This window comes from Leopardus geoffroyi, chromosome A2, assembly GCF_018350155.1.
Source record: "Leopardus geoffroyi isolate Oge1 chromosome A2, O.geoffroyi_Oge1_pat1.0, whole genome shotgun sequence".
Lineage (NCBI taxonomy): Eukaryota > Metazoa > Chordata > Mammalia > Carnivora > Felidae > Leopardus > Leopardus geoffroyi.
The window spans coordinates 62113167-62125004 of record NC_059331.1 but is presented as its reverse complement, the minus strand read 5'-3'; the positions used below and the strand labels follow the sequence as shown (position 1 = coordinate 62125004).

The 11838-nt window shown below is 67.0% G+C and overlaps 1 protein-coding gene across 7 annotated transcripts; it reads left to right on the top strand.

The window, feature by feature from the left end:
* Positions 1–1742: 1742 nt before the first annotated feature.
* Positions 1743–10878, top strand: NACAD (NAC alpha domain containing). 7 transcript variants are annotated; one of them, XM_045494195.1, is made up of 9 exons: positions 1743–1930; positions 3740–6102; positions 6223–9439; positions 9568–9695; positions 9771–9845; positions 10106–10252; positions 10325–10474; positions 10576–10698; positions 10786–10878. In XM_045494195.1, the coding sequence occupies exons 1-9, from the start codon at positions 1864–1866 to the stop codon at positions 10798–10800; spliced, it is 6285 nt and encodes a 2094-aa protein (XP_045350151.1). In that variant the 5' UTR covers positions 1743–1863; the 3' UTR covers positions 10801–10878. The 7 variants fall into 7 exon arrangements, with proteins under 7 accessions (XP_045350151.1, XP_045350148.1, XP_045350152.1 ...); XM_045494192.1 differs by having other exon boundaries at positions 6133–9439; XM_045494196.1 differs by having other exon boundaries at positions 3740–6412; positions 6623–9439.
* The last annotated feature ends 960 nt before the right edge of the window (positions 10879–11838 follow it).

Below are 11838 nucleotides of genomic sequence, written 5' to 3'. Positions count from 1 at the left end.
GGGTCTCTCAGCCGCTTCCCTGATTTTGTCTTCAGCGCTAGACGTCACAGGTCAGGCGTCCCGACGTGGGTTGCCTTAGGGTTTGAGATTTGCTCAGCTGCTTGAAGATATGTTTCTATTCTTTGCCTACAAGCTTCAGCTATCATTTCTTTGAATACTCTTTTTCCTTAGTTTTTATTTTATTTTTTCCTTATTTATTTTTGAGAGAGAGACAGGGCATGGGCAGGGGAGGGGCAGAGAGAGAGGGAGACACAGAATCCGAAGCAGGTTCCAGGCTCCGAGCTGTCAGCACAGAGCCCGACACAGGGCTAGAACTCATGGACCGTGAGATCGTGACCTGAGCCAAAGCTGGACACTCAACCGACTGAGCCACCCAGGTGACCCCCTCCCTCTTTTTTTAATGTTTTTTATTTTGAGAGAGAAAGAGAATCTCAAGCAGGCTCTGCACTATCAGTGCAGAGCCCAACGTGGGGCTTGAGATCATGACCTGAGTGGAGATCAAGAGTTGGTCACTTAAGTGACCGTGCTGCCCAGGCACCCCTGTTTTGGTTGTCTCTTATTCCCTGCATTTCTTGTTAGATTAATCAGGAGGAACGGAGAGACCAGCCTATGTCCAGACTGGAAGCCCCTCGGGACTGCTGAAGGACTTTGGGTTTCTGGAAAATCTGTGTTGTCCAGATGGTAGGGGGTCTGCAGGGCAGTGGGAGCTAGGAGGGGGTCTGCCAAGGCAAAGGGTGAAGGGCCCTAGAAGGAGGCAACTTAGGAAAGCCTGGGAGGTGTGGATGAAGGGTGTGGGGGAGGAGAGGAAGAGAAGGGGAGCCCATGGTGGGGGGGAGAGGGAGGGGGACGAGGGGACGGGTCGCCGGCATTGCCAGCAGGTGACAGGGTGCAGGACGCAGAGAGCCAGCCCCACGCTGCGTCTGGGGTCGCGCCAGCAGCAGACAAGGTGGGGGACACTCCCCCCACCCCCACCCGCGACAACCGCCGCTCTGATTCCCTGCCGGCACCCAGCTCAGGGGTGGTGACAATGGTCATCTGTGTCCCCGGGTCGGAGCCTGGCACTGGGCGGGTGCGAGCGCGGGAGGGCCTGGGTGGGAGTGAGGGCACAGATCAGGGAGGCTCGAGAGCGCTGTCGCCCCTGGGGTGTGGCCCGGGCGGCCTCCGGGGCGAGGAAGGCGTGTCTCCTCTTCCTCCGCCCGAGAGCCCAGCGGCGGGGGGCAGGGGGACCGGGGCGGGAACTGGGGTTGGCCTCGGCTCCCCCTCCCCCGGGGCCGCCCGCCCCGCGGCGCTCCCACCGGTTTCCCTGCCCTCCGGTTTCCATGGAGCCGGGAGGCGGTTGCCACGGAGACCGACGGCGAGGACCAGCCAATCAGCGTGGAGCTGCGGCTCCAGCTCACCTCCGGGATGGAGGCAAGGGGTGGGGGGCGCAGGAGGCCGGGCACCAGGACTGCGCCGCCGCCTCCCCCAGAGCGCCCAGGCCCCCGCAGCCCGAGTTCTGGCGACCGTTCCCGCCCCCGCCCCTGCCAGTTCCCGGCTTAGGGGTGATGCTCCATGGGGTCGGGCTCCTCCCGTTAAAGACGGAGATGCTGCGGGAAAGGCGGGGCCGCGCGGCGCGGAAGGAGGGCGCAGCCTGGGTCGGGGGGAGGGAGGGAGGCTGCACCCCCACCCGGCGCCTCCCCCCAGCACGGCCCTCCGCAGTGCTCGGAGCGCACGCGCACGCTCACTCGGGGCGCCAGCGGGCGGGGCGCCTCTGACATCATCCGCTGACCCCCACCCCCCGGCCGAGGGGCGGTGGCCGCGCAGGCTCGCCCTGACGGACACACGGACAGACCGGGCACGGAGGGAAGGGCGCGCGGTCAGGCCATGCCCGGGGAAGCTGCCCGCGCCGAGTTGCTGCTGCCGGAGGCGGGCGGGCCCGGGCCCCGCACAGGTGAGGTATCGCTCCTGCGTGCGTCTCGGCCGCCCTCCGCCTCTCCCCGCCTGTCCCTCTCCGTCCTTCTCTAGCGAGCCCCCTCCCCGTCCCCTCCCGGGTCCTTTTGGCGTCCTGCCCTTTTGAGCACCTGAATCCTGACCCCCCCCCCCCCGCCCTCACCCAATGCCCCGCAAGTCCCAACTCAGGACTGCGAGGAAGGGCGGGGGGGAACCCGGGTGTCCTCCAGGAGCCAGAAGAGACTCGAGGGGCCTCGTGGGGATCATCCCCCAGCTCTGGGGCTCGCGGGCCCACCGCCCGCCCTCTGGGCCGCCGCCCCATTGTCTTCGAGGAGCCCAGGGTCAGGCAGTCCTGGGCGGCTCAGGTCTCAGCTGAACCCTCAGATGCCTGAAGGCCGCCCCAGCGCCGGTGACTGGTCGGGCCTGGGTCTGCGGAGCAGGACTGGAGCTGGAGCCTGGGGAAGGCAGAGGGGCCGCTGTGAGCCGGGGTGCCCTGGGGGAGCAGAGTCTGGGGAACTAGGGCCGGGGCGCAGGCCCACATCCTCGGAGAGGCCGGGCCAGCACTGCTGGTGGAGGCTGAGGGGGTCTGCCTGGGTCTGGGAGGACCAGCCAGGGTGACCAGCCGGAGGTCAGCCATGTGTGGGTCCTGGAGGGCCATGGGCACCTTGCTGTGGATAGAAGTCACCCAGCAATGTGACCAGTCCTGGGCCCAGGGGCCCGGTCTCCCTCTGGGGTCCCGTAAAGTGGATGGAGGCTAGGACTCCCCAGACCTAGGGTCTCAGGCTGGCTCTGCTCAGGCCGCTTGATGACCTTGATGGTTACAAAAACCTTTGACCTTTGGCTTCCCTTCCCCTCCCCCCTTGGCCCAGCTCTGCCCTCTCCCTGCCCCAGTGCGGGTTGGTAAGGGCACCACACTGGCTCGGTGCCAAGAGCCCCGACTCCACCCGACCCCGCCCACCACACCCACCTCCAGGCCCTGGGTGTCTGTCACACTGCAGCCAGCTCATGGACCCGCTTCTCAGGGTCCCCCCCCACCTGAGAATCCCAGTGGTGTGGCCCAAGGGCCCCGGGCTCAGCCACGGCTGCAGGCCCGAGGGTAGGCCCGGGAGGGGGCTGCCCCTTCGTGAAAGTTTCCTCTCTAGTCCTGGCAGATACTCTACTTTGCAGACAGAAAGCCAGGGCACAGAGGTACTTGGGGGGTGATCGCAGGTGAGCGTCATAGAGCAGGACCCCCAGAGGCAGCCTCCCTAACACCGCCAGGGGACCCACTCGTGTGTTCCTGGGTAGGGGGGGGAGCCCTTCCAGCCCCCCGTGACCCCCCAGGGCCCGTCCCCACTGCAGCGCTGCCTCCACCGTGTGCTCCAGCCCAGGGCCTGTCCCGTCAGCTCTGGGAGCAGGTACGGGGCGGGGCCGGCTACGAGCAGGCAGGCTGGCCTCAGGTGCCCACGGGGCAGCGAGGAGAGGGATGAGGAAGAGGGCCCGGGCCCCCGCGTCACAGGAGCTGTGAGGCCTTCATTGTCCCAGGGCAGTTGAATGCGGAGGCCTCTCCCTAGAGGTCACGAGAGGTCACAGACTGAGGGCAGGGGGCCAGCCAGCCAGCACCCAAGGAGACGGGTACCAGCCTCACCCCTGCGGAGCCTCAGAGAGAAGCCCATTAGTGTGTTCGGCTGACCTCCTGCCACTCCCCATCCCCCTGTCGCTGCTGCGCTGCGCCCCACGCCCCACGCCAGATGGTGCGGCCCCAGGTCACTCTCCCGCCCGCCCTGCACTCCACACCCTGTACCCTCCTCACGCCCTTCTCTTCCCACAGAGTCATCCTGTGATGTGGCCTCGGCCTCCACCCCTAGAGGGGACCGGCTGGAGCACTGTGCCCTGAGCCCGGGTCCTGGCGGCCTGGCCCTCGAGTTCCTACCCAGCAAGCCGGGCGCCCGGCCCCCGCCGGAGGGAGCCAGCTGGGATGCGGGGCCACGCGGCACCCCCTCGGCCTGGGCGGTCCCCGCAGAAGGCAGCCCCAGCCCTGGGCCACCCGAAGCCCGGCCCGCCGGGGGTCCCCCTCCAGCCACCCTGGAGCCCCGGATCGTGATGGGCGAGGAGACCCACCGGGTGCCCCCGCCACCCAGGGCAGCCCTGCCAGAGCTCAGGGACCACGAAGGTGGGCATCCCAGCCTGAACCCACCCTCCGAGTTGTGTTCTCAGGGTGACCCTCCTGTGCCTTGCCCTGCCCCAGACCCCGACTCCTACTTCACGCCTCCCTCCACCCCCACCGAGACCACCTGTGCCCTGCTCCTCGGCGCGGGGCCCCGCAGGGACGCCCGGGACACCCAGGCTGAGCTGGGGGACTCGCCGCCAGCCTCGCCCTCGGGCTCTTACATCACAGCGGACGGCGACAGCTGGGCCTCGTCCCCGTCCTGTTCCCTGAGCCTGCTGGTCCCGGCCGAAGGGCTGGACGTCCCCTCAGGCTGGGGCTTCTCCCCGCCGGGGTCTGTGGCGGACGAGCAGGAGCCATCCCCTGCCGGGCCCCCAGGGCCCCCGTCCCCGGAGTCCAGCATCTCGGCAGACAGCAGCTCTTCCTGGGGCCAGGATGGCCACTTCTTCGAGCTGGACTTCCTGGCCAACGACCCAATGATCCCCGCCTCCCTCCTGCCTTTCCGGGGCAGCCTCCTCTTCCAGGTGGAGGCCGTGGAGGTGACGCCGAGGGCCCCTGAGGAGGAGGAAGAGGAGGAGGAAGAGGAGGAGGAGGAGGAGGACGGCTGGGACTCTGCAGGGGACCCAGCCGGGGAGGGCGAGGACGACAGCACGTTCGCCTCCTCCCTGCAGTCACTGTCCGACCTCTCCATCACCGAGGGCATGGACGAGGCCTTCGCCTTCCGGGACGACACCTCAGCGGCCTCGTCCGACCCCGACTCTGCCTCCTACGCGGGGGCAGATGACGAGAGGCTGTACAGCGGGGAGCCCCATGCGCAGCCCGCCGCCCTGCTCCAGGACGGCCCTGGGGGGCCGCCCGCTCCTGGGATCTCTGAGGGAGAGGCCGGCCAGGCTATGGAGGGCCACGAACCGGGTGCCCAGGAGACAGGGGCAGTCCCTGCTCCTGCCCTGCAGGAAGCCCCAGGCCGCCCCTGGGTGACCTTGCAGGCCTGGGGGGAGGAGGCGGGCTCCGTCCTGGGCCCAGCGCCTGTTGCCACAGACACACTTCAGCCCCTGCAGTTGGAGGACGGCGCTGCCATAGGCCTGGCCCCTTGCACTGCCCCGGAAGAGGGGGACCTCACACCAAGCCCAGACTCTCCGCAGACCCTGAAGCAAGAAGCAGGCCAGGACCCTGACTCTGTGGCCCCAGCCCGGCCCCCACAGGACACAGGCCTCCCCTTGGGCCGGGCGCCTGCCGCTGCGGCCAGGCTTCAGAAGCTGCACGTACACACCCCAAGGATCAAGCCTGTGGTCACCGCAGCCCAGCAGGAAGGACAAACAACCTTGGAACCGAGGCCGGCACCTGAGGAGAGGGACACAAGACACGCTGGAGGCCCGGAGCCTTCGGCCTGGAACCAAGCCCAGCTGGAAGGCGTGGAGCCAGCTGCAGACACTGGTACACTCTGGGCCTCAAGGGGAACTGCAGGCACCCCCAAGTCTGCCACGGAGGCTGCACAACCCCCACAGCCTGCCACGAAGACCCCAGAATGCCCCAAGGTTGCCACGGAAGCCCTGGAGTACCCCAAGACTACCACAGAGGCCCCAGAACACCCTGAGCCTGTCCCAGAGGCCCCAGAACACCCTGAGCCTGTCACTGAGACCCCAGGACACCCTGAGTCTGTCCCAGAGGCCCCAGAACACCCTGAGACTGCCATGGAGACCCCAGAACATCCTGGGCTTGCCACAGAAGCCCCAGAACATCCTGGGTCTGTCATGGAGACCCCAGAACACCCTGAGTCTGTCACTGAGACCCCAGGACACCCTGAGTCTGTCCCAGAGGCCCCAGAACACCCTGAGCCTGCCACAGAGACTCCAGAACATCCTGGTTCTGCCACGGAGACCCCAGAACACCCTGAGGCTGTCACAGAGGCCCCAGAACATCCTGAGCCTGCCACAGAGGCCCCGGAACATCCTGGGTCTGCCATGGAGACCCCAGAACACCCTGAGTCTGTCACTGAGACCCCAGAACACCCTGAGCCTGTCCCAGAGGCCCCAGAACACCCTGAGCCTGTCCCAGAGGCCCCAGAACATCCTGAGTCTGTCATGGAGACCCCAGAACACCCTGAGTCTGTCACTGAGACCCCAGGACACCCTGAGTCTGTCCCAGAGGCCCCAGAACACCCTGAGCCTACCATGGAGACCCCAGAACATCCTGGGCCTGCCACAGAGACTCCAGAACATCCTGGGCCTGCCACAGAAGCCCCAGAACATCCTGGGTCTGTCACGGAGACCCCAGAACACCCTGAGTCTGTCACTGAGACCCCAGGACACCCTGAGTCTGTCACAGAGGCCCCAGAACATCCTGGGCCTGTCACCGAGATCCCAGGACACCCTGAGTCTGTCACAGAGGCTCCGGAACATCCTGGGCCCGTCACTGAGACCCCAGAACACTCTGAGCCTGTCACAGAGGCTCTGGATCATTCTGAGCCTGTCATAGAGGCCCCAGAACGCTCTGAGCTTGCCACAGAAGCCCCAGAACACTCTGAGCCTGTCACAGAGGCTCCAGAACACCCTGAGCCTGTCACAGAGACCCCGGAACATGCTGGGCCTGTCACCGAGAGCCCAGACCACTCTGAGCCTGTCACAGATGCCCTGGAACATTCTGAGCCTGTCACAGAGATCCTGGAACATCCTGGGCCTGCCATGGAGGCCCCAGAATACCCTGAGGCTGTCACAGAGGCCCTGGAACATCCTGGGCCTGTCACCAAGACCCCAGAACACTCTGAGCCTGTCAAAGAGGCCCTGGAACATTCTGAGCCTGCCACAGAGGCTCTAGAACTTCCTGAACCTGCTACGGAGGCCCTGGAGCACCCCAAGACTACCACAGAGGCCCTAGAACACCCTGAGTCCATCCCAGACACCCCGGAACATCCTGGGCCTGCCACAGAGGCCCTAGAACATTCTGAGCCTGCCACGGAGACCACAGAATGCCCTGAGGCTGCAACTGAGACCCGGGAACAGCCTGAGCCTGCCACGGAGACCCTGGAACACCCTGAGCCTGCCACGGAGGCCCCGGAACACCCAGAGCCTTCCACGGAGGCCCTGGAACACCCAGAGCCTGCCAGGGAGGCCCCAGAACACTCAGAGCCTGCTATGGAGGCTCTGGAGCACCCCAAGACTACCACAGAGGCCCCAGAACACCCTGAGTCCATCCCAGAGACCCCGGACCATCCTGGGCCTGCCACAGAGGCCCCAGAATACCCAGAGCCTACCACAGAGGCCCTGGAACATTCTGAGCCTACCACAGAGACCACAGAATGCCCTGAGGCTGCAACTGAGACCCGGGAACAGCCTGAGCTTGCCACGGAGGCCCCGGAACAGCCTGAGCCTGGCACGGAGGCCCTGGAACAGCCTGAGCCTGCCACGGAGGCCCCGGAACACACTGAGCCTGCCACGGAGGCCCCAGGACACCCTGAGCCTGCCAAGGAGGCCCCGAAACACCCAGAGCCTGCCACAGAGGCATCGGAACACCCTGAGCCTGCCAAGGAGGTCCCGAAACACCCAGAGCCTGCCACAGAGGCATCAGAACACCCAGAGCCTGCCAAGGAGGCCCCGAAACACCCAGAGCCTGCCACGGAGGCCGCGGAACACCCTGAGCCTGCCACGGAGGCCCCGGAACACGCTGAGCCTGCCAAGGAGGCCCCGGAACACGCTGAGCCTGCCACGGAGGCCCCGGAACACCCTGAGCCTGCCACGGAGGCCCCGGAACACCCTGAGCCTGCCAAGGAGGCCCCGGAACACCCAGAGCCTGCCACGGAGGCCCCGGAACACCCTGAGCCTGCCACGGAGGCCCCGGAACACCCAGAGCCTGCCACGGAGGCCCCGGAACACCCTGAGCCTGCCACGGAGGCCCCGGAACACCCTGAGCCTGCCACGGAGGCCCCGGAACACCCTGAGCCTGCCACGGAGGCCCCGGAACACCCTGAGCCTGCCACGGAGGCCCCGGTACACCAAGAGCCTGCCACGGAGGCCCCGGAACACCCTGAGCCTGCCACGGAGGCCCCGGAACACCCTGAGCCTGCCACGGAGGCCCCGGAACACCCAGAGCCTGCCACGGAGGCCCCGGAACACCCTGAGCCTGCCACGGAGGCCCCGGAACACCCTGAGCCTGCCACGGAGGCCCCGGAACACCCTGAGCCTGCCACGGAGGCCCCGGTACACCAAGAGCCTGCCACTGAGGCCCCGGAACACCAAGAGCCTGCCACGGAGGCCCCGGAACACCCTGAGCCTGCCACGGAGGCCCCGGAACACCCAGAGCCTGCCACGGAGGCCCCGGAACACCCTGAGCCTGCCACGGAGGCCCCGGAACACCCAGAGCCTGCCATGGAGGCTCTGGAACATTCTGAGCCTGCCACAGAGGTCCTGGAACTCCCTCGGCCTATCGTAGCAGCCCCAGAACCTCCAGAACCTGCCAGAGAGGCCCTAGAACGCCCTGAGCCTGCCGGGGAGGCCATGGCCCCACCCACTCCTGTCTCTGCTGGAGAGGAAGCAGTGGCGGTCCTGTTGGCACCTGAGCAGGGAACCCATCCCGGGGCCCGTGTGCGCACTGCCCACACAGCTGGGCCCTGCTCAACCCCGAAGGAGGCCCTAGGGGGTGAGAATTGCCGGGCTGGGGGCCTTGAGCCAGCACCCCAGGGGGCTAGGAGGGCACATCCTGCCGCTCACCCTGAGGTAGGCCAAAGAGCAAACCAGGGGCTTGGGTTTCCCCTTGCTGTGACCTCGGAGGCCGGGCTGGGCTCCCGTGCAGAGTCCCCACTGAGGTCCGCACCCAGGCCAGGCAGGGGCTGCCCCAAAGAGCCTACCCCACACGCACCAGCACCCTGTCTGCAGCGGGAGCCCATGCCAGGCCCAGGAAGTGGCACGTGGGCGCAGGTAGCACCAGGAGCCCCCAGCTCGTCCCCAGCACAGTTCCTGGAGAGCCCTGCCGGAGGCCCGCCCAGCGTGCCCCGGGACAGGGTCCTCGGCCCCGAGCCCTCTGCTCCCCATGTCCCCACAGAGGCACTCCTTGCTCCCTGCCCTTGCCAGGGCCCCAGGGAAGACTCAGTGGAGGGCAAGGAGCCCTCGGGCTCTCCGGGCCTCCAGCCACCACGGGCAGGAGCCCAGCGGGCAGCAGCTGCCTTATCAGGAACCACAAAGCCTCCGGGGGCCGGGCATCGTGTAGGCCTCCCGCCCCACTGCCCCCTCCTCAGCCCCAAAACGGCCCCTGTGGGGGACACCCATGCCAAAGACCAGGCCTGGAGGCTCTCGCCCCCCTGCCAAGTGCCTCCTGGCCCTCGAGGGCTCCCTGCCGCCGAGCAGCAGGATGACCAGGACAGCCTGGAGGAAGGTGAGTGGGGGGCAGGGGAGGACACGGCAGGAGCGCAGTCCTGAGCGGGGCACCAGAGTGGGTGGGTGGGCGGGCCATGGGGCCAAGTCAGAAGGCAGAGACCTTCTTCACACCTCCCCCCTCCCCAGACTCACCACCCAGGGCCCCGGGATCCGGCCAGGGATCGGCCCAGCACTCTGACAGCCATGGGGAGTCGTCAGCAGAACCAGAGGAGCAGGAACTGTCGGGAGCGCAGGGCGCACAGTGCCCGGCTCAGGTGCCCGGCCAGGGGGGAGGGCGCACCCCTGGAAGGGCACCCCCCACTCAGGGGCTCAGACCCTGTCCTCCCCAGGCCCCGGCCAGCGGTGGCAGCGAGGAGACCGTCGCCAAAGCCAAGCAGAGTCGCAGTGAGAAGAAGGCCCGAAAGGTGGGTGGGGGAGCCGGCCACTTAAGGGGACCCCTCAGAGCCAATGGCCGACGAGCCATCGAGTAAACGCAGTCCCGGACACCGGTGCGCAGCTGGGGCCCCATGTACGCCCGGGGCAGGGTGGGCCCAAAGCCCACAGAGGGTCCCCCAGAGTCGGCGGCAGAGCCCCCCTTCCCCCGTCGGCGTGCCGCCCCCCCACCCCAGCCTAGGACCCCCCCCCCCCCGGCCGATGCCCGGGTCTGAGCCCACTGTGCCCCCAGGCAATGTCCAAGCTGGGCCTGCGGCAAATCCAGGGGGTCACCAGGATCACCATCCAGAAGTCCAAGAACATCCTCTTTGTCATCGCCAAGCCTGACGTCTTCAAGAGCCCGGCCTCGGACACCTACGTGGTCTTCGGGGAAGCCAAGGTCTGGCCGGCCCGGGGTGGGGGCGGGGACTCGGGGCGGGGGCCTGGCTGACAGCCGTGCCCCCTGCTGCAGATCGAGGACCTGTCCCAGCAGGTGCACAGAGCTGCCGCCGAGAAGTTCAAAGTGCCCACGGAGCCTTCCGCCCTGGTTCCCGAATCCACGCCGGGGCCGCTAGTGAGGCCCGAGTGTGAGGAGGAGGAGGAGGAGGAAGAGGAGGAGGAGGTGAGGCCCAGGGACACAGAGGGGCCAGGGGCTCTCGGGGCTCTTCTTGGGGAGGGGGCAGCCCCAGAACCTGCCTGCTCACCTCCCCCCACCCTGCCCAGGTGGACGAGGCAGGGCTGGAGCTCCGGGACATCGAGCTGGTGATGGCGCAGGCCAACGTGTCGAGGGCCAGGGCCGTGCGGGCCCTGAGGGACAACCAGAGTGACATCGTCAACGCCATCATGGTGAGTGGCCGGCCCCTTCCCAGACCCCTGTCGCTGGCCCTGCCGGGCACCTCCCCAGCCTGCCCTGTCTTTCTGCATTTCCCACAGGAGCTCACCATGTAGCTGCCGACCGCCACCCGCCCGCCACGGATCCATCCCCACCCCCAGCTGTGCTGCTCAATAAATGGGTGTCTCCTCAGAGCCTCTGCTCTTGCTCCAAAGTCCCGGGCAGGCTGCGGCCACATGGCATTTGTGAAGGGGAGACACTTCCTGGACCCATGCAGAGCCCCAGGAGAGGGGAGCGTCTCCCCTCCCAAGTCCTACAGGGTAGAGATCTGTCCCCTGTGTTCGTAAAGGCTGGTGTGACCACCCGCTCATGTCCCAGAAATGGTGGCCTCCCCGTGCCCCTGGAGGGTGGGTGTCCTCTCCCTCTGTCCCCAGAGGGCAGGGCTCTGTTCCCACATACCCCAGAAGGTGGGGGTCTTCCCCTCATGTCCCCAGAGGACAGGGATCTTTGCCTACACATCCCAGAGGACGGGGTCTATCCCTTATCCCCAGAGAATGAGGGTGCCGTGACCCTAGAAGGTGGGGCTTTGTTTCTGTGTCCCGGAGGGTGGGGGTCCTCCCCCAGTGACCCAGAGATGGAGGTCTATCCCCTGTGTTCCTGAAGGGTGATGGTCCTACCTGCTCATGTCCCAGAGGTGGTGGCTTCCTTGTGTCCCTAGAGGGTGGGTGTCTTCTCCCTGTGTCCTCAGAGGTCAGGGCTCTGTTCCCACATGTCCCACAGAATGGGGGTCCTGTGTCCACCCCCAAGTGGGGCTCTGTCCCCACGTGTCTCTGGAGGGTGGGAGTCCTCCCCCGTCTCCCAGGGGGGAGGCCCATCTATGTCCAGGGTGCCTCACTTGCCCAGAGAATGTGGGCAGTCACGAAGGCGTGGGCCTGGGGATGGGAGTTTCGGGAAGGAACCCCCAGACCCAGGGGCTCTGGAGGATCAGCTGCGGAAAGGCATTTGCTGGGGCAGTGGGTCCCCAAAGTCCTTGGCCCCTCACTGCGCCCAGAATGGCCATGCAGCCTCTCCACATTTTCTCCAAAGTCCAGGGACCCGCTGAGTGGGGCCACATGGGAGTGGGGCCCGCAGAGGGGAGGGAGCCGTTCCTGCCG